Below are 20,660 nucleotides of genomic sequence, written 5' to 3' on the forward strand. Positions count from 1 at the left end.
AAAATTTCTTAAAACGAGGATTTTCATAGCAATGACAAGGTTATATTTAAAATAAATTAATTAGATTAATAATTAGGTGCATACAAATAATTGCATGACAGCACTATTCTGTTAGAATTTCTATACTTATCCTCTAGTATACTTATTTAAAGACAACTTCAAGTGTACTGCTCTTTGCTGAGGAAACTCAAAAAATAAGATTGCACCTAAAAATGACATTTTCAAATTTTGACGACTTTAAGTCTCTTTTTCTTTCTAAATAATACAATTTTTTACAGTGAGTATTTTTCTGCCAATTTCTCCTTACCGCAGCAGAAACTGTACCTTCATCCGCACCCTGCGCATGCTTCAAATAACTAGAAGATTGCATCCATAGATGATAGACATCTTGTTTAATTCAAAGTAACATAATTAAGTGAATAAACGAAGCTGTTTCTGACTTTAGAGGCAACTTCAACTTTAAAAACAGCTGTTCTTAATATGCAAATTATTACATGCACTGTGACTGGCGCCCAACAGTAGCTGACCTGTACCCCGCCTTCAGCCAACAGCAACCTGGACAGTCTCTGGTGACCCCATGACCCCAAAAGGGAAATAGCAGCAGATTAAGAAAACAGATGGATGGATGGTTTGTTGCTGCCTACTGGCTAAATTGCTGTTCTTCAAAGCTGAACATCTATGTAGAAGCCTATTTTCCAGTTTTTATTTGTAAAAACAGAATAATTAAAAAAGAAGGTTATAGGATGACATTATTCACTGTCCCCGTGTCTTATGTCTGTATGATCATTAATTACTTTCATTTTGTCTTTGAAGTTTTAAAAATGTGTGTAAACCTTGTTTTAATCCCTGTTGTTAGGCAACTATTTTAATTTTGACTATTTTAGTTTGACCCTCTTAAAAATTTTACATAAATTTAGCATTTTTTCCTCAGTTTTAATTACATACCTTTAAAACATTTTCAGGTATTTACCCTTCCAAGGAATGACGAAGAAAACGGGTTGGAATTCCTGAAAACTGTTGTTCTTTTTGTTATGTGGATATTGGAACAACTGAGCATCTTTTCTTTGAATGTTTTTATTCTAACGTCTTTTGGAAAAATTTACATTGTTGGCTTTTCCCCAAGATTCCCTGTTTAGCAAACTTTTCTATTAAGGATGTCATTTTTGGGTTTATTTAAGAAAACAAAAACACAGAAATTTTAAATGTAATTATTTTGGGTAAATTCTATATGCATTAATGTCCATTCCTTAGAATCAAAAAAAAAAATTCAAAATCAAAACATTTCATAAAGAACTGTGGTGCTCTTCTTTTTCATCTATAAACTTCATGGAAAACAAACTTGCCATGGAACTTCAAAGTATCATATGTAAATTGCAGCTTTCTGATAAAGTTAAGAATCATTAAAATGTCTATGTAACCCCCTTTTTTATTTTAATTTTAATTTCTTTTATTTAAGTTTTTTTCTGTATTATTGTTATATATATTTTTAATTTTATCTTGCATCTGTTGTTTGTACATGTCCTGTACTTTTTCTACTTTTCTATTCTTGGCATAATTGAATACAATTGTCACAAATTGTTAACCTCAACTGTTTTTCCCCCAATAAAAATAAAATAAAAATAAAAATAAAAACCTTTCAAAATAAAAGCACGGTGTTAGAATCCTGTAATTCCTAAATTTGCGACTCTCTGCTTCACTAAAGCACGACATTTATTGTTTTATTCCGTCGCAAAATGATAAAGTGGGGACATTAACCTGCTCTGAGCTCTGGAGCTGAAGGTGGTTGGATAGGTGAAGAATTGGGATAAAGGGCATCGCGTCAAAGCCAAGGTGTGTCACGTGACCTATATCCCGGCTGTGATTGGCAGAGGCGGTGATCACACTGAAAGTAGAGCAGAGGTAGCGACGACTCTGGTTTGTGTCTGCTGCAGCTCATCAGGAAAATGCTTCTCAGTAAGGTGGGTTCTTCACTTTTAAGGCTTCCTTTATACAAGTTCGACGTAAATGGAGCCTTTCTCTTGCGGATATCCTACAGACGGACTTTTCTTATTTATTTCTACGTAAGGTGACAAACTTAGTTGTTACGTCACATGCTAACGCTGTTAGCTAGCAAAAGGTAACGATATCGACCAAAACAACAAACATCTTGTTGCTATTTGAATTTAGTGCACGATGTGACGTTTAACTTTTATTTGTGGGCTAGAAAAGTGTTTCAACTAGGAAGGTGGCTATTCAACTTTTTAAAATTGTGTTTTTATTATTATTTAATCATGAGCTAGCTACCTCCTGCCGACCCCAACATTTCACTTCAGTGACAATATTTATATTAGCATAAATGAGTTTAGCCAAACATTCCTTTTATCTACAGTATGTGTGTTTGAATGTGAAGAATTCTCTCTGTCAATGTGAACTTCATTACAGAATATTTAAATGTGTTGTTGTTGTGTTTGGGTTAGAGCTACTTAAGAATCGTATACTGACCTCTCTAGTCAGAGCCTTTTATATGAACATCAGACTCATCTTTAAATCTACTGATATTTTATCTTTAATGTTGTGTTCCTTACATTAAATGCTGGTTAACCACTTATTTTCTTTATACATCAAACTGTTTATTTTAGGCATCCATCCAAAACTGAGCAAACGTTTGAAAAAATAAAAACGAGGACATGTTCTGCAGGTTATGTAATACAGGAGTGACCATGACTGGAGCTGCTTCACGTAGAAATCATTTTTTCAGGAAAAGTTAACTAAAAATCCACCCCAAAAATCTAAAAATAACTCTTAGAGCAGTACTGATTCTGGTCTTTGCAGATTAGGGGGAGACCCATGCCAGTATGCATGGGGGGGGGGGGGGGGGGGGGGGGTTACATTTAAAGTGCAGACTGCAGGGTTTTAATGGCATTATAGGGTAAAGATTGCAGACGATGCTGTACCTTTAGTTAGCTGTCACGTCTTCAGGACATTAAGGACTGGTTGGCCCAATGCTTTTTGAGTTTTAATCAAAGAAAACTGAAGTTTTAGTTTTTGGACCATTGTGGTGAAGACAGTCCTGAGTCAGAAAGCAAAACTCCCGTCATGGGACTGGGTCATGACTGAAAGGAGGTCCCAGATACAAGCTTCCTCCTTAGGGTGGCTAGGCGCTCCCTTAGAGATGGGGTTCACCCAAAGAGAGCTTGGACTACAGCCGCTGCTCCTCCATATCTAGAGGAGCCAGATGAGGTGGCTCTTGCATCTGGTCTGGAGGCCTCCTGGACGCCTCACTAGAGAGGTGTTACGGGTGTTTCTCACTGGACGTAGGCCTCGGGGAAGACCCAGGACATACTGGAGAGACTACGTCTGTCAGCTGGCCGGGAAACGCCCCAGAGGAGCTGGAGCAAGTGGCCAAGGAGACGGAGGTCTGGGAATCTTTGCTTAGACTGCTGCCCCCGTGACTTGGTCCTGGATGAGCGGAAGAAGGATGGATGGATATGTCCTTACTAGATGAATGCCACAAAAAGTTGTTACTAAAACACCATTTTACATTTAAAGTTGATCTCTTGAATGTAAAACTGAAAGACTTGAAGGTGACTTTAGCAATGATGTCTTGTGTCTTGAAGGTCTTCAGAGCTGGTCTACAGTCTGGGATCCGTCTGCAGAGTTCCAGCGCTGCTACAGCCAAAGCAGCAGCAGCCTCCAGCAGCAATGCAGGATCTCTTGGGTTTTCTTTTGGTAAGTTGGCTTTAGAACATAATGTAAAACTAAAAGGTGGCAGTAAAAAACAATGCCTCCTATGCTACTAGCCATGTATTGATTTTGAATAATAGCTGAGCTTAGTGGCTGTTGGGTTCAGTTTTATCGGCATTTGGAGCGGATCAAGTCATTGTAATGCGACTGTACTGAAGCATTTCTCGCCTTGATTCCTCCTTCAGAGCTGACGGATCAGCAGAAAGAGTTCCAGCAGCTGGCCAGAAAGTTTGCACGTGAGGAGATGATCCCTGTTGCAGCTGCTTATGACAGAAGCGGTGAAGTGAGTTAAGAAAAGATGAGACTGAAAACTATATGCCCAAATTCAGTTTAACATGCTAATTTGGTAAATGCTGAACAGTTGATATTTAATGTATTGGGTGTAATTCTGGATGTTTTTGCAGTATCCATTCCCTATCATCAAGAAAGCTTGGGAGCTTGGACTCATCAATGGTCACATTCCACAGGAATACGGTACTCCTCCTGTTTTTGTTAACTACCCAACCCATGTAGTCATGAAGTAATGATGTGAGGGACATTTAACTGTAAAACAAAAGTAAAAACAAAAGATTTAATCTAATCAGCATTTGAGGTCCAGATGAAAGCTCTCTGATAGAAGCTGTTGTGTGTCCTTCATTGTCAGGTGGAATGGGCTTATCCATCTTTGACAGCTGCCTCATCACAGAGGAGCTGGCTTACGCCTGCACAGGGATGCAGACTGCTATGGAGGCCAATTCTCTGGGAGTACGTCTGTCTTGTTTTAGAACATTTTCTCTACCGTTCGTTTGGCTGTAACTTTGATTCCTGCTCAGTCAAACAGATATTTTACTTCACTGTCGTTTGAAGGGAACTTGTCTTGCAACAGTGGCCAAATACAACTAAAAACTACTTCATTTCAGTTTTACCTGTAAAAAGTAGGTCCTCTGGACCCAGACGCCTGCTTTTTCTCATTGTTCTTGTAGGAATGAAAGAAACAAACTTTACCCTACCCACATGGATGTGTGATCCAGGCTCTTGGCTATATTTTATGTCTGGGCTCAAAACACGTTTAATTCCCTCAAAGTTAACCCGCTGTTTGTCCTGTCTCTCAGCAAATGCCCGTCATTATTGCTGGCAATGACGCACAAAAAAAGAAATATCTTGGGAGGATGACGGAGGAGCCTCTAATGTGTGTAAGTCTTTGTCACTTTGACTCAAGGCTGCAATGAACTTTGACCATTGACGACACATGTGTGTTTTTGAATACATTTTTTTACATTTCTGACTGTCCGGCTGAAACCGGCTTTCCTTCTGTTCCCGCCTTCCAGGCGTACTGCGTCACGGAGCCTGGAGCGGGCTCTGATGTGGCTAACATCAAGACCCGAGCTGTGAGGGTGGGTGACGACTACGTCGTTAACGGCCAAAAGATGTGGATCACCAATGGAGGGAAAGCCAACTGGTGCGTTTTCCTACTGCTACTGTTGGCTTGAGAGCTCATGCACACAAAGAGACAGAGCTTTACGCTGCTTCAACAGAAAAGATGGAGCATAGCATTTACTTTTATTCTTTAGAATTTCCACTTTAGAGGACTTGAAGTTTTTTTTTGTTTTTTCTCCAGGTACTTCCTCCTGGCCCGCACAAACCTAGATCCCAAATGTCCAGCAGGTAAAGCTTTTACTGGTTTCATCGTAGATGCAGACACTCCAGGAATTCAAGTTGGAAGGAAGGTGAGGAGATATTGATATGTAAATGTTACAGGAATTCTGTTCTACATGGAAGCTTTCAGTGAGAACTAGAGAAACATACCATCCTTTGAGTTTATTATCAGATAAAATGAACTAAATGTCTCCATTTGCAGCTAGAACTGAATGTTCTACCTGTGTGCTGAGATTTAGATTTACTTCCTGGGTTTTATGCAAATTCCGTCTAATATTTGATCAGTTTTATGATGTTTGCTGCGTGTTTGCTGTCTGCCTGCAGGAGATGAACATGGGCCAGAGGTGCTCTGACACCAGAGGCATCACCTTTGAGGATGTGAGGATCCCAAAGGAGAACGTTCTGATCACAGAAGGAGCTGGCTTCAAAATCGCCATGGGGGCCTTTGACAACACCCGGCCACCAGTGAGTTCTGTGAACCAACTCAAAGTTTCTTCTTTCCACCTCATTTAAATTGCATCGTGACATCTTTGCGTATTTAATCTGCCACGTTTTTAAATGGAAGGAAATCAATACTTGTGTTAAAACCACTTCAAAATAAAAGACTTGAAGTTCTGAAATCACAGAAAACATACTGAGAGGTCATCTTAATCTTGAGTTAGTCTGCGCATTATTTAAATGTAGATTTCATATCTACAGATAAGCAAACCATCATCTAAAGCAATGTTTTTCAACCGGTGTGCCGCGGCAAAATAGTGTGCCATGGGAGATGGTCAAGTGTGCAGTGGGACATTGCCCTCATAACTGATTCAACAACATTAAGCATCTCCAGGATATCAGCTCTTTGTTCTTCCAAACAGGCCCTGATAAAACACTGAGTAGTTAGGAATATGAAAGATCATAAAATACTTTTTTCTTTGTGTTTATTTGATTCTATTAAAGACATTTTGATAAGAATAACGGGATACCGCGATTTAGCTGCAGCTTCAGCTGTATTTTGGAAAAGTCCCGCCCCTGTAACTGTCTCCACCAATCATTCTTGGAGACTTGATCACATGTCATCAGTCTGACCAATCAGAAGTGGTTAAAGTCTTCACTTCCTTGTTCTGATTCTGTTGATAAAGTCCCTCAGTTCCAACAAAAATAGCAGCTAAAGCTCGTCTTTAGCAGTGTAGCTTTCCGTGGGATCCAGTGTCAGACCGTGAAAAAGGTGAACAAAACCATGAAGCTCAGAGACGCTAGTCTGTCTGCATTTGGCGGCTGTTTGCACTACATTTCCCATGATGCATTGTGTTAGCAATTTCAGTGCACAATAAGTCTTTCCTTAAATGTCTTGAAACCAAAACGAACACGCATCAAACAGTTTTGAAATCTTCTAACTAAACTTTTACCACATCTATCAGAAAAAAAAAGCTGCAGCTTCCAGCTTTTTCTGCCACAATTATCATAAAAATACATGTGAGATTGCGGAGGGACTGTAGATCAATACAGACTGAGTTTCTCCTTTTTTTTTTTTAAATTTTGGATGCTGGTGTGCCGCGGTATTTTTGTCAAGGTTAAATTGTGCCATGGCTCAAAAAAGGTTGAAAAACACTGATCTAAAGCCACAGCTTAAACACAGAGAATTCTGTTTTTACCATAAAATCTTTTTTGTTGATCATTTTGTCACAAGGATAATTGCAGTTTGAGGGTGTCTTTAGTTTGGGAATTGTCTTATTTACTTGGTAAATAAAGATTAAGTAAATAAATAAATGATATACTTTGATGCAATTTCCAACACTGACTCCATGTAAAAAGTCAAAACTTAGACCAACCTAGCATGATAGCAGGCGTTAATGTAGCTCAGACTGTTCCGACCTTTCACCTCCGTTTTTAGGGTAGTTTTGATCAACAAAAGTAGTTGGAGTTTTCCCTCCAACACAACTAGATCCTGCTTCAACCAACCTAACGTGAATCATTTATCCTCAAGTTAAAAGGATTATGGAGTCAGACTGTAGGGAAGAAAGAGAGATGTTCTTCACTTAAAAGGGCATTTTGGTTCCCACGTTCAGTCCAAATTGAAGCATGATTACAGTTTTCCCTGAAAGTCGGATCAAAAGTGTCTGAATCCACCAGGTGGCAGCAGGAGCAACGGGCCTGGCTCAGAGGGCTCTGGATGAAGCCACCAACTACGCTCTGGAGAGGAAGACCTTTGGCAAAGCTATTGCTGAGGTTAGTTGCCCCCAAATGGAAGCTTTAAACACTTTTTTGTGTTGTTAAAACAAAATACTCGTAAGTTATCTGACAAGTAGAGGATCTTTAAGCTGTGCTTGGGTTTCCCAGCATCAGGCTGTGTCGTTTATCCTGGCTGAGATGGCCATGAAGGTGGAACTGGCCAGGATGGCTTACCAGCGCTCCGCGTGGGAGGTGGACCAGGGCCGCCGAAACACGTACTACGCCTCCATCGCCAAGGCCTTTGCCGGAGACATCGCCAACCAGGTGGCCACGGATGCCGTCCAAGTTTTTGGAGGCAACGGCTTCAACAGTGAATACCCAGTGGAGAAGCTGATGAGGGATGCAAAGATCTACCAGGTTACTCTGCCTGTTGTCTGACGTCACTATCAGGAGGAATTTTGTGGTCAGATTTTTAATGGTTTTGCTTTTTTCTTCGCAGATCTATGAAGGCACGGCTCAGATCCAAAGGCTGATCATTTCCAGAGAGCACTTTGGAAAATATAAGAAATGAGCCCACAGGTCCATGTGCTCCTCTCTGCTTTTCTGTGCACAATCTTACTGTTCAGACTGTAAACGTCAGGACGCAGCTCAGTGGTTTGCCTTGACGTCGATTCATGCGTTGTTTGGTCAACGTAACACAGCTCTTGAATCCACGCTAACTTAGTTTCTGTCCTGTAAGGATTTTGTCTTTTCCCGTCCAGTAGATCTCAGCAGGTCGCAGTCCCTGCAGAGGAACAGAAAAGTGTTCCTGTCAATCACAGAAGGAAAAACCTGCTTCAAAGATTGTTTGCATGTCGAATCCCACACTAAGCTAAGAGAGCTAAAAGTATCAAAGTTTGCAGTGAACATCTGTTGTGTAGATTTTAAACGAGGCATTACTTCAGACTGTATCTTTTCATCTTTACTGCAGTAAAATCTCGAATAACTAACCCTGTTTTCCCTCATTCTGGACTCATTTTAAATGTTGATTTTGTAAAATAACCGTTAAGGTGAATCCTGCTTTCACTAGAATGTGTAGAGAGCTGCTCATCTCTTCCAGCTGGTGCCTAAAAAGATTTTCTGCTCGATTTTATTATTAATGCCAAGAAATGTTGAGCTGAAAAGCAACATTTTTGTACTTCTGTACTGCAGATTTTAAGGCTGGAAGTGTTGGAGGAAGTGCGGCATGTTGGCTCTCTGTAAAGCAATTTATTATCATTCAGTTTGTGCCTCTTTTTATTTAAATTTTTTCATCCATTCGTCAACACAATGGTTTAAATAAGAACAATGAATTAAAGAAATGAAACTGTTTCTGGTGTTTGTTGTACTACATATACGTATTTTTAACTTTGAATGAAAAATGTCTTACAGTAAAAGGGCAGATTTAAAGTCATGATTGTGTTATTTTTATTTTGTATTCCTATGTCCTGTTTACCACCCTGCCAAATGGTTAGAGGCTGGGAGCCTTATGGTGATGGGACTGTAATTAAAAGAAAAATAATATTTTAGTTGAAAATGACAAAAGATAATCGTGGAAATGTTTGTCGCTCAAGACAGGAGCCCCTATGTCAAACGGAGGCCAATTTTCCTGGAAATATGGAGACCACTTGTAGCTTTTTATGTTTAATCTTTTTATTAATATATTACTATTTCCTAACACTCCCATTTTCAAAAGAACACCTATAACCCTTGTGCCATCTTGGATGATCCCCCCCCCCCCTTACATTGATGGGTTCTCCCTACCATGATAAAGGTGGAAAGATTTCATGTAATCCATGGACACCATGGATCGGCACCACAAATCATTGAAGAAAAAAGGTTCAGAGCACTGTCTAGTGGGTCTAGATGACCCAACTCACGATGTAAAAGTGCCTAGGATAGCACAAGGGATAAGAAAGGTTTAAAAAAATATTTGGACAGCATTTTGCAGTCACCTTTATGTGAGAATTTCAATGAAAACACTGTTTTCCACGCGGTTTTATGTCAACATCAAGAAAAACCAGATCAAATGTTTGTAGAAATCTTTGTAGCTTAAACGTTGTTTCACCTACAATTCAAACTAATAGTGAATTCTCAATTGGTAAATTATTAGTTGAAAAAACTTTAAACGTAACTTCCCCAATAAAGATGGACAAAAAAAGGGGGAAAAAATGGTCACAGTTGTTAAACCACAGATGACCAGAGGGGGCAGTATAGCTCCAACCACTAGAGGGAGTTTATGGTGAAACGAAGAAGAAGAAGAGACGACGGAAGTTTCTCCTGGCAGGATATAATGTCAGAATGGTAATCTGACATTTTTTCTAAAGCTGCAGAGGCTTTTTGCATTATTATTCCATAATCAGTGCACAATCCTAAGGACGCGTATTTTATACTAAATTAAACACTACAATTATAGTTATTACGTAAAAAGCAGTTAGTTGAGAAGATGTTAGCTTTAGCGATAGCATCTAGCAACCTAAATAAGCTGTTTAGAGATCTACGTTCATCTGTTAATTAATGTTCACAAAACAAGTTTCTTTTGACGTTGAATGGCAGAGTGATGTGTTTCTTTGTCTAACTTGTCTCGTGACTGGCTCTGGTCAGGGAACTCAAATCAAAGACGTCATTCTGAAGCCGGACGCTCCCAGCTCGCTGCTGCTGGACAAACATGCAGACTACATCGCTGCCTACGGCTCCAAGAAGGACGACTATGTAAGTCAAGCTGCTGCGATCTAAGGCAGAACATCAGCTGGACCAGCAGTTTACAGACATATTTAAAAGTTGTGAGAATGTTGTGTGTCTGATATATTTATTTAACCGGATGTGACTTACGTCATCAAACACCAGTGGCTAGAAAACCATTTCCCCAAAAGATGAGGGAAAAACTGATGAACAACTGTAAACAAATGATGAGACCTTTTGCTTCTGATCAATAGTCTTAAAAACAAAGATTTAGCTTGGATTCAATTGGTGCAAATAGTTTCCACGTGTCAGTATCTCCAGTGTATTTGCTGCTGACGTGACGGTGTGTCGTGTGTTCTCAGGAGTACACCCTGTCGGAGTACCTCAGGATGAGCGGGATCTACTGGGGCTTGACGGTGATGGACTTGATGGGCCAGCTGGACAGAATGAACCTGCAGGAAATCATAGATTTTATCAAAGCCTGCCAGCACGACTGCGGAGGCTTCAGCGCCAGCATCGGACACGACCCTCACCTGCTCTACACCCTCAGCGCTGTCCAGGTGACAAGCTCAGAAATCATTGAGTCTCTTAAGTTGGCTTTACTCTACAAACTCATTTGGCCACACAAAATGTAATTGATAACACAAAGAAATACAAAGTTAAGCATCTTTACTTCTCTCTACTGAATCCTTCAGTATAAATGCTTTAAATGTCAAATCCCTCCTTTAGATCTTATGCCTTTATGACAGCCTGCATGCCATCGATGTGGACAAAGTCGTGGAATATGTGAAGGGGCTTCAGCAGGAAGACGGCTCTTTTGCAGGAGACAAATGGGGTGAGAAAACTTTGTTTTTGTCCATTTACATGTGTTTTTTATACATTACTTTAAAGTGGGGCTGCACGGTGGCGCAGTGGTTAGCGCTCGTGCCTCACAGCAAGAAGGCCCTTGGTTCAAGTCCCGGCTGGGCGACCTGAAACAGAACATCAATGGGGGTCCTTTCTGTGTGGAGTTTGCATGTTCTCCCCGTACATGCGTGGGTTCTCTCCAGGGTCTCCGGCTTCCTCCGTCTAAAAACATGTGCTTCATAGCTTAATTGGTCCATCCAAATTGTCCATAGGTGTGAATGTGAGAGTGCATGGGTGTGTGATTATGTGTGACCCTGCGACAGACTGGTGACCTGTCCAGGGTGTCCCCTTCCCTCGCCCATAAGTGGCCGGGATAGGCTCCAGCAGCCCCGTGACCCCAAAAGGGATAAACAAAAGAAAATGAATGAATGAACTTTAAAGTGGAACAATGCAAATGTCACATCTTGTAATAAGTAAAAGACACACAGGTCACACATCATTTTATTCCAGTTTTATGAGTTATTACTGATTACATCACAGAGTAAGATGTAAGAAACATTAAAACACTGAAATTCAAAGCTTCATGCTGCTTAATTGTTAAAAAAAGGCTGATCATGAACAGATGCTCCAAGATCGTCATAGAAGGAATGTTTCAGAGGACACAACAGTCCAAAAACTTCATGTACAGCTGAACCAGAGCACGTCTAGCACAAATGGTTTCACAGAAATTAAAAACAAAATAAATAAAAACAGCAGAAATGGATGAAAGTGTTGGTATGCTATTCAATATCTTATTTATTTAAATAACTAATACATGCTACCTTAGTTTATAGAATTAAATCAAGTTTAGTGAAAAATTTAAAGAAAAAACCCACACAAAAAAACTTAAATCTTTTTATAGAGAGAAGAAAAAACTGATAAAACTTCACCCGTCAGAGTTTCTTTTTTTCACGGTTCTATCTGCTTGGAGGTAATTGAGTTTGTGCAAATGCCCCCTAGGCGTGGAAGTCTTATAGGAGCACAGATCTCGAGGTTTCCAGACGTTTGGCTCTTTAGTTTTTATCAGAAATTCTTCTTGGTAGAAACGTTATAAAAAGGAGGACTTTAGGATGTGTTTGATGCCGATCATCTCTGTAAAGTTTCTTTTTTCTCATTGAAGTCTGAAACACTTGAAACTGTTTTTAAGCTGCTTTTCTGCCCACAGTTTAGCCAAAAAAGTGACGTTTCAGGGTCATTTTGTTATTAACATTAAAAACAGACGTCTTAATTGTTCACTATAATGAGAATTTCTCTCTTTCTTTGTTTTGTGTTTACAGGAGAAATAGACACCCGGTTTTCTTTCTGTGCTGTTGCCACACTTGCATTACTGGTATGTTTTTTATTTGTTCACAGTTTTTCATCCCAAAGCCCACCAATCTCTAAACTGCCTTTCACACTAATGCTGTTCTTTGAAGGGAAAGATGGAGATGATAAATGTTGACAGAGCTGTGGAGTTCGTCTTATCCTGCATGAACTTTGACGGCGGTTTTGGCTGCAGACCTGGTTCAGAGTCTCACGCTGGGCAGGTGAGGAACTAAAGAGTCATTTCTCTATGAAATAATAAGCAAAGCCTCACTTTTTAGTCCAAATAAAATACCAAATCAGGCCTTCTTCCACCACCTCACGTCATAACTCAGAGGTCTGATTAAGAAGCGGAGGCGTTCTCAGGAGGAAAAGTTTTCATGCTGGACTGTTATGTGTTTCTCTTCAAGCCTCAGTTGTGTTTCAAAAGTCTAAACCTGTTCTGGTTCTGGTCTCAGATCTACTGCTGCACCGGGTTCTTGTCTCTCACCGGCCAGCTGCACCAGCTGAACGCAGACCTGCTGGGCTGGTGGCTCTGCGAACGCCAGCTGCCGTCTGGAGGCCTCAACGGAAGGCCTGAGAAGGTTTGACAGCTTCTAACATGAAATCACAAATCTTTTTAGTTTCCTCGTGAACCAAACCTTAGTGCTGTTGAAGAAGATCATTGAACTCTTTTTCCCATGAGGACCAGCCCTCAGAAACCTGCCGGCGTTCTGAAAAATGTGTTTGTGTACACATTTCCTGTCATTCCCCTTTTTCCCTAAAAAGGAAAGTGAAGTGTGGTGGATCACAGAACACGTTTCTGCTGTTTGTCTGTGACACTGATGTCACCATGGGTTCCATGGGTTCCTATGAATTAAGTGAGAAAGAAACAGAACATGTGGTACTTGCTGTAACAACATTTCTGGGTTGGCTTCAAATATCAGCCCCTCCAGAATTTTCCGGGTCTTCCGATCAACTGCCTCCGACTCGGTCCAGCTGCTCTCATTTTGAACAAGTTTCACCATCAAAATTTCACAATTTACTGTGTGTGGGTTTAAAGAAATCTAGAGTCCAGGTTTTGGGGGTGAAATGAGCACATTTAATGTTATCGGACAGAAAGGAAAAGGTTTTCAAAGCATCACTGAGTCAGCTTTTTATTCTTTAGTTAAAATGTAACGTTTTAACGAAAAGATAATGTTTTTGTGTGAAGTTTGCTAAGCATGCTGCTGTTATTCCATTGTTCAGGTTTGACAAACACTCTTGAACAAACAAGGACAAAAAAAGATATCATTGTAAAGAAATCCCTGATGAAGAAGGACTTTCATCAGTGTGGAGCATTTCCTGTGACGGTGCATAAAGCTGCCCTTGGAAAATAAAACAGCTTTAGAATTTGTGTGCCATCCCTTTAGTTTGAAAAGTGTAGCAACTTTGATCACAACTTTGAAGGCAAAAACTAGCGGCGGCTTCAGGATTTTTGTGCTGCAATAATCACTGAAATAGCTGTGAGATCCTGAATTTTGTGATGTTGTGGTTTGAGTGGAAGACAGAGAAGAAGAACAGAGATTCCTCAAACACTCGCATTCTGTGGAGGAAAGAGATGAAGGCCTTTTGCCGCTTTAAGGCCAAACATCAAGTTTGCTCGCCGTTTTTTTCTTTTTCTTTTATGTACTACTGGCAGACGGCTGAAGCTGTGAATGTTTTGCACTCCTGGTCTCAAAGCCATCTGTCTTTGCAGCTTCCAGATGTCTGCTACTCCTGGTGGGTTTTGGCATCTCTGAAAATCATCGGTAGGATCCACTGGATCGACAAGTCCAGACTACGCCAGTTTATTCTGGCCTGTCAGGATGAGGAGACGGGAGGTTTTGCTGACAGACCAGGAGACATGGTGAGCTATCACACACATAAGAAGAAGAAGAAGCTATCCGACATGTCTGGACCTCCGTGGTTCTGTTTTTTTGAAGGTGGACCCTTTCCATACTCTGTTCGGGGTGGCTGGACTCTCCCTCCTGGGCGAGGAACAGGTCAAAGCGGTAAATCCGGTGTTGTGCATGCCAGAGGACGTGTTACAGAGGATCGGCCTGCAGCCGGACCTCCTCAGCTAGCCTCCAGATGCTCGGCATGTGTACGTGATGCTCCTCCGACCTCCACGCCTGGACAATGGAAGCAGAGACAGAAGCACGTTTCTCAGCCAGAGTTGAGTTCATTCATTGAACAAACGAGGAAAGTTTCCGTCATTCAACATTCCTGAAGCTCTCCACTGGATCAGTCCTGGAACATCTCTTGTCTCATTTCTGTCCTGTTTTTGTCCTTTTATCTCCGTAACAACTGCTGACCATCTGACATGTTGCTGTGGAAAAACCCCTGATACATTTAGTGAGGAAACGTTTCAGGAGAGGGCGACAAATCTATCATTTTTGATGTTTTAGAAGCTGAGACTGCCTCTCTCTGTTGTCTCATGTTTCTGCCTTCATGCTCCTGCAGCTGTGTTCATGGGCTTCAAAGCTGCAAAGACTGTTTCATGTCACTCAGCTTCAGAGAGTGTCGGCCGGCCTCAGAAGGCTCCGTTTTGATGCCACCTTGAATGTCTTCTCCACACTTCCAGCCACTATATTTATTAAAATGTGTCACTCTGTGAGCGTCTGAACGAAGCTCCAGGAAACTCTGTGCTCGGTCACTTTCTGCTCTTTATCTTGTGTGGGGAAGTTTTCAACCGTCTCCTCTCTGCCGTCACATTCAGGCTAAAACGATTCTACTTAATACAAGGAAAAGAAAACATGTTTTATCAGTAAGATTTTCTAAATCTAATAAGAGCTTTTCAAAACTTGAATTCAAATTTGATGAATAAGACAAATGCTCAATTACAGCCTCAATAAGTTTATGCTCTGTGTTAAAACACTTTAAATATTTTCAACTTTGACCTTCAGCAAATCAATGACCAGTGAAAACCCTTCAAACCTAAGTAATGATGTTTTTGTGTGTTTTATCCTCCTAATTATAATTATTTTGTTTTGGGAAACTCAGCCATCATGAATCATTGACATTTAGGAAGAGATTCACTCTTCAAGGACAGTTTCAGGAATCTAAATTCCATAAGTTCTATTTTTATGAAGAGATTATTCATTTAATTTGAAAGAGTTTTTTACCCCATAAATCTTTTGAGTTATTAGAAAAAAACAAAACATGCAGTTGAGCCATAAAACTGTAAATGTTCTTTTCTAAAAGCCTCATATTTACGCAGTAACCTTAAACCCAAACTCAACGTCAAACATTTTGTAGAAAAGCAGAAACATTTTTTGACATTTGGCTACCTTGTCAATGAATATCAGAATTCTGGTAAACGTGGTTAAAAGCCGTCTTCTAAATATGATTCTTTATTTGTCATTTGATGATGGATCATAATTGTATTTACAGCTAAACCTTCGCTCTGTTTCTCCTCTTCTTCAGTTCACCTAAGATCTGCACGAGCGAACATTTTAGAAAAAGAAATAAATAAAAATAAAAAAACCTCTAAGAAGTCAGAAATCAAACGTTAATTTCATGTAGATTTACCACAAGCTAGGAAGGGATTGGACAGAATAACGCTGTGAAGTCAATCATAAATAGTGCGAGTTATAAATATTTTTTTTTTCATCAAAATGCAGAATAACTGTAGCTTTTAGCCAATGCTCCCTTTCTATGTAAGATTCCCCTGCAGGATGTGCTGCTGGCAGACGCTGAACCACAGACCCGCTGCCGTCTGCAGACTGACAAATCTCTGTGGAGGTGATCCGTCCAGCACACAGGTGTGGCGTGTGCAGACTCCGCCCACGCAGAAGGATCACCATCCAGGTGTGGTCACATCAGTGGGGGTGCAGTAGCGCCATCTTCCAGGTCAAATTCCTCCATTAAGTGACAGAAGAACATCTGTGAGAACTAAACAGGAAGTTTAAATTCATTTTTATTGGACTGGACCTTAATTTACTGTCTGAGAGCTTTGAGAACTTCTCTGCAGCAGAGGTTCACCAAGCTCCTCCACGGACCTTTGTAACCCTTGTGCTGTCCTAGGCACGTTAACTTTGGGAGTTGGGTCATCTAGACCCACCAAACAGTGCTCTGAACCTTTTTTCTTCAATGATTTGTGATCTTCACTGGTGTCCATGGATTACATGAAATCTTTATCCACCTTTGTCATGGTAGGGAGAACATGTCAAAGTAAGGATGGGGTCATCTAAGATAGCACAAGGGTTAAGTTTCAGCTCTTGGAACGATGCAAACAAGAACTGAAGTGTAGTATTTATATTTTCAGCTTGCTCTTTACCAAAATGCTAAAGAGGTGGATTTTGCTGTTAGTCAAATCTCAGTAACATGTCAGGAAGATGACCTCACCCTGCTGCTTTTTTTGGTCCCGTACTGAGGCAGATGCACATAAACGGAGGAGACTGTTCCGTCTCTTGGCTTAGCGGTGGCCGTGTTTCTGGAAGAGACTGTCACAGCTGCAGCAGCAGAGAGTCATTACGCAGCTGCATGAAGATGGATGCACTCGGTCTGAGTAATTAGAGGCAGGCTTTTTTCTCCCACCATGAAGATGAGGGCCTCCCTCTCTAGCATCCCTAGCAGGTAAATGGGGCTTTTACCCCCAACAGTTTCTCCCCACTTTCGTAAAGTGTCAATAGTGTCTGTGGAACACCATTCACTCCACACCGATTGCTGTACGGTGAGGAAGTCAAGCGCAGCAGTCTTGGATCTTCTGATGCACTTTCACTTCTGAACCAAAATCCTGCATAGGAATGTTCCTATGAGGATTATAATGGCGTGTTGTATACGTTGTTTTTCAGATTAGGGCTCAAGGCTCTCAGGAGCACGGAGAGCGGCAGACCAAGCCTAGCCAGGGAACAGCCGCCCACTGTACCAGGGACACTGCACAGCTTTATGCAATCACTGCTTCTTTTTGTTCTTTTTTTAACAGTCAGACTTTGTTAATTACCTCAAACTGTGAGTTTTTTCCATTTTTGGTTGGTTCTTTGGTTTTTCTTTGCCGTTTTTGTGCATTTATTTCAGTCTTTTTTTGTTTAGAACTTGGAATTTGTACTTTCTTTTTTATATTTTCTTTCGTCTTCATCTCACAGCAGAGAGAGACTCTCTTCTCTAAAAAGACTCTTAAAATCTGTTAATGCTTCAACTTTTCTCACCATTTGTTTGCTTTCTCTCTTTTCTCCCCCCCCCCCCAGTATTTATAGTTTTTATTGTTTTTCCAGGGTGGTATAGTGGCTGATGCGCTCTTGCCTCACAGTGAGAAGGCCCTGGTTTGAATCCCAGCTGTTTCTTTCTGTGTGGCGTTTGTATCTTCTCCTCATGTATGTGTCGGTTTTTTCCTACATTTCAAAACCCCAATTCAAAGGTTCGCTGGTGTCTTTAAACTGGCCTTAGATTTGTGTGTGTGTGTGTGTGTGTGTGTGTGTGTGATCAGGGTGTACGTCCCCCCACCCACACCCAACAGTTTCTGGGCTGAATCCAGCAAGCCCACCACCCCAAACAGGATTAAGCGGCTTTAAAAAATGGATGGATGGATTTATTTGTAGAAAACTGTAAATTTCAGGTTTTATTTTAAATTCCAGGAGTTTTCCTCTTCTTGAAATGACACACGTACTTTTAGTGAAGTTGAATTTAGTTACTATTATCACTTAGCATGTCAGTAAACCCATTCTCAGAAAAATGAAGGAATAGAGCTGATCAGCGCTGCTGCCTGTAATGGCTGTGAGCGCCGAGCACGTTGAGTTTTCCAACACAACTCCTCCGTGGAGCTCTCAGTCCTGTGGTAGAGCAGAAAAGGAGACTTTCACAGAGTCTGCAGGTTTAAAAAAATAATTATTATTTAGCTGATTGAAAGCAACAACCTAACAGCCCCCATCCTCTGAGCAACAAGAAACCCCAACAGCAAAGAGACAGATGAAAATGTGGGAGAAAGGATGACAGAAAAAGAGGTTCAAACAGATGGATGGAGCTCAGCTTTGGATTCTTAGTCCTGTTTGCAGTAAGAAAAAAAAAAGCAACCATTTCCCTCAGAATGTCAGCGTTTTCCCCCTCTGTTCTCAGGTGGGTCGGTGAGGTTAATGGAGCATCATTACTGTATAATGTTCACATTGCACCAAAAAATTGGTTCCTCAAGAAATGATGTGCAGACATCATTTGTGTGGTAGAAGAACAACAGTGATGTTTGGCCTAAGCTGATGTAGTCCCCAGCAGCTCCATTACACACACTAAACCACTCAGACCTGTCACTGAGAAAACTCCGACAACATACAACATATATGTTCATCTACTGTAAAACCAACGACCCGCTGAAAAGGAAGCAAGAGAAAAATGAGATTTTATAGGTCAAGCTTTACTGTAGTGTGTCTTTTCGTGAAGTGACAGTTTTAAAGTTCATGAATGAACTCAATACTGGACATGCTCGCTGTTGGATTTACCTGGAAGGCTCAGACACCAGAGTTTATTTTTAAGAAAAAACTGTTATCTCCATAAAAATACAAAGTAAACATGTCTGTTGGAATTATTTTCATGATTTTTATTTTATTTTATTTTAATAAAAGTTCTATTTATTGTGTCCAACAACTCAGAAACTGACATGTGGCTGTACTTCCAGTTTTGATCCACAGGGGGCAGTAGAGCACCAGACTGGGTCAGATGTTGGAGTAAACTGTAAAACAGCGGCTCACACAGAAGTTACCCTGCCTCATGCTTTCTTTTCTATAATCTATAAATAATCTCTGCATCTAATTTCTAAATAGAAAAGACAAATGTTGGAAAAACTAAAAGGATTTCCTTCTTCTGATGCTTTTCAAGCTAAACAGTTTGAATTTCTGACTGAGATCTCTAGCTTTCCAAACTAGTCAAAGTGCAGCTTGAATCATTGAATGTAAACCTGCTGTGATTTATACAAAGGACAAGTGAAGCCCTTTTTACATGGAGTAGTGTGAAAGTTGGCAGTGAAACAGAAGCAGAGACAGATTCTGCGTTTGTTTCAGATCAGCTGGACATTTCAGCAGATTACAGGAGCTGGTAAATGCTTTGCATCACAGGGACTCCAGCTGACTGGAATTGAAGTAACATACAGATGAGAGTGTTTGCATTATGGATGAATACCAGCACCAAATCAAACAAAACTCCCAGCAGTCAGATAAGTCCAGCCAGAGTGGCTTTCAGGACTTAAATGAAGTTCAATCAAGAAGCGTTTTAGTCCTTAAAGTAATGAAAACATGCAGAAATCCCATCAGACCCCGTGGAAGCAGCTCTGTCTGTAGCTTTGATGGTGGCGGTGAATGATTGATTCCACACATAAAGAGAGAGTCAAACAGCAGCAGGTTTTTCTGGCTTTAGTTTTGTCTATTTTAATCTACAAAGAGCTGCAAAAAACAAAAAACAAAAACAAAACAAAGACCCATTTGATGAAAGAGAAGAAGCCCCAAAAAATAAATGTTTTTTTAATTCATAATTATCAATTTTAACCATTTTTTTAACTCACTCCAAATGAAGAGATTTGGGTTTTGTTAAGTTACGAAAATAGTAACAATTTATATCAGATATATTTGGACTTGATGCTGCCGATTCATAACATTTCAGGAGCTATTGTTTCTTGATCTCAACGACTTCAATCCTAAAACATGGAGGAGGGGATTCAGTCAAGGCTGCATGGGGGTGCAGGAACTCCGGTTTTCTCCCACAATCCAAAAATGTGCTTCATAGGTTCACAGATGACTCTAAATTCTCAGCTGTGGGGATAGGCTCCAGCAACCCCGTAACCGTAAGGTAAACCAAATAGTCCCAACTCAGTTTTCTAATCGGACGGCTAGATTTTCGTGGGATTCAGACTATGTTTTTTGTGGTTAGTGCTGGTTGTTTATCTGTTTTTCTGTGCATGTTTTAAAAGTTTGAAAGCTACCCAGCCCAGACTGGGAATCAGCAAAAGCCAGGCATCATTAGATGCTGCTTTATACCAAACACACATCCCAGACTGCTCATGTTTTCTTCATTTTGTTTACGCATTAAACAAAATCATTTTACACATTAATCCATTTGTCTAATCATGCAGATGTCAGTTCTGCAACCCAACACCTTTCATTTTTACTACTGTGTCCTCATTGCTGACGGATATTCACGTCACGTCAAGCACTTTTTACAGGAAGGGTCGGATTTTACTTATTGAGGACATAATTGTGATAGTTTTTTAATCTATGACATTTGTTTGGTCAATACTGGGGACTTAAAGATGTCCTCTGTAAATTTTAGATGTAGAGTTGATA

General features: G+C 40.5%; 2 protein-coding genes across 2 annotated transcripts; both read left to right on the forward strand.

Annotated features, from left to right (window-relative positions):
• Positions 1-1,831: 1,831 nt before the first annotated feature.
• On the forward strand, positions 1,832-8,862 carry acadm (acyl-CoA dehydrogenase medium chain). The gene is made up of 12 exons (XM_023965112.1): positions 1,832-1,958; positions 3,597-3,708; positions 3,909-4,006; positions 4,128-4,197; positions 4,367-4,467; positions 4,815-4,895; positions 5,031-5,161; positions 5,321-5,429; positions 5,683-5,823; positions 7,474-7,569; positions 7,681-7,929; positions 8,012-8,862. The coding sequence occupies exons 1-12, from the start codon at positions 1,944-1,946 to the stop codon at positions 8,081-8,083; spliced, it is 1,275 nt and encodes a 424-aa protein (XP_023820880.1). The 5' UTR covers positions 1,832-1,943; the 3' UTR covers positions 8,084-8,862.
• An 856-nt stretch (positions 8,863-9,718) lies between these two features.
• Positions 9,719-15,043, forward strand: rabggtb (Rab geranylgeranyltransferase beta subunit). The gene is made up of 9 exons (XM_004078601.4): positions 9,719-9,834; positions 10,135-10,242; positions 10,575-10,772; positions 10,942-11,047; positions 12,375-12,427; positions 12,513-12,623; positions 12,858-12,983; positions 14,117-14,266; positions 14,343-15,043. The coding sequence occupies exons 1-9, from the start codon at positions 9,832-9,834 to the stop codon at positions 14,481-14,483; spliced, it is 996 nt and encodes a 331-aa protein (XP_004078649.1). The 5' UTR covers positions 9,719-9,831; the 3' UTR covers positions 14,484-15,043.
• The last annotated feature ends 5,617 nt before the right edge of the window (positions 15,044-20,660 follow it).

This window comes from Oryzias latipes, chromosome 17, assembly GCF_002234675.1.
Source record: "Oryzias latipes chromosome 17, ASM223467v1".
In the NCBI taxonomy this organism is placed as follows: Eukaryota; Metazoa; Chordata; class Actinopteri; order Beloniformes; family Adrianichthyidae; genus Oryzias; species Oryzias latipes.

Bases quoted from the DNA above. Each gene is read 5' to 3' on its own strand.
- acadm (XM_023965112.1), top strand. The intron at 4,896-5,030 runs GTAAGTCTTTGT...CCCGCCTTCCAG, and splicing joins CGGAGGAGCCTCTAATGTGT to GCGTACTGCGTCACGGAGCC. The intron at 5,824-7,473 runs GTGAGTTCTGTG...TGAATCCACCAG, and splicing joins TTGACAACACCCGGCCACCA to GTGGCAGCAGGAGCAACGGG.
- rabggtb (XM_004078601.4), top strand. The intron at 12,984-14,116 runs GTTTGACAGCTT...CTGTCTTTGCAG, and splicing joins TCAACGGAAGGCCTGAGAAG to CTTCCAGATGTCTGCTACTC. The intron at 14,267-14,342 runs GTGAGCTATCAC...GTTTTTTTGAAG, and splicing joins CTGACAGACCAGGAGACATG to GTGGACCCTTTCCATACTCT.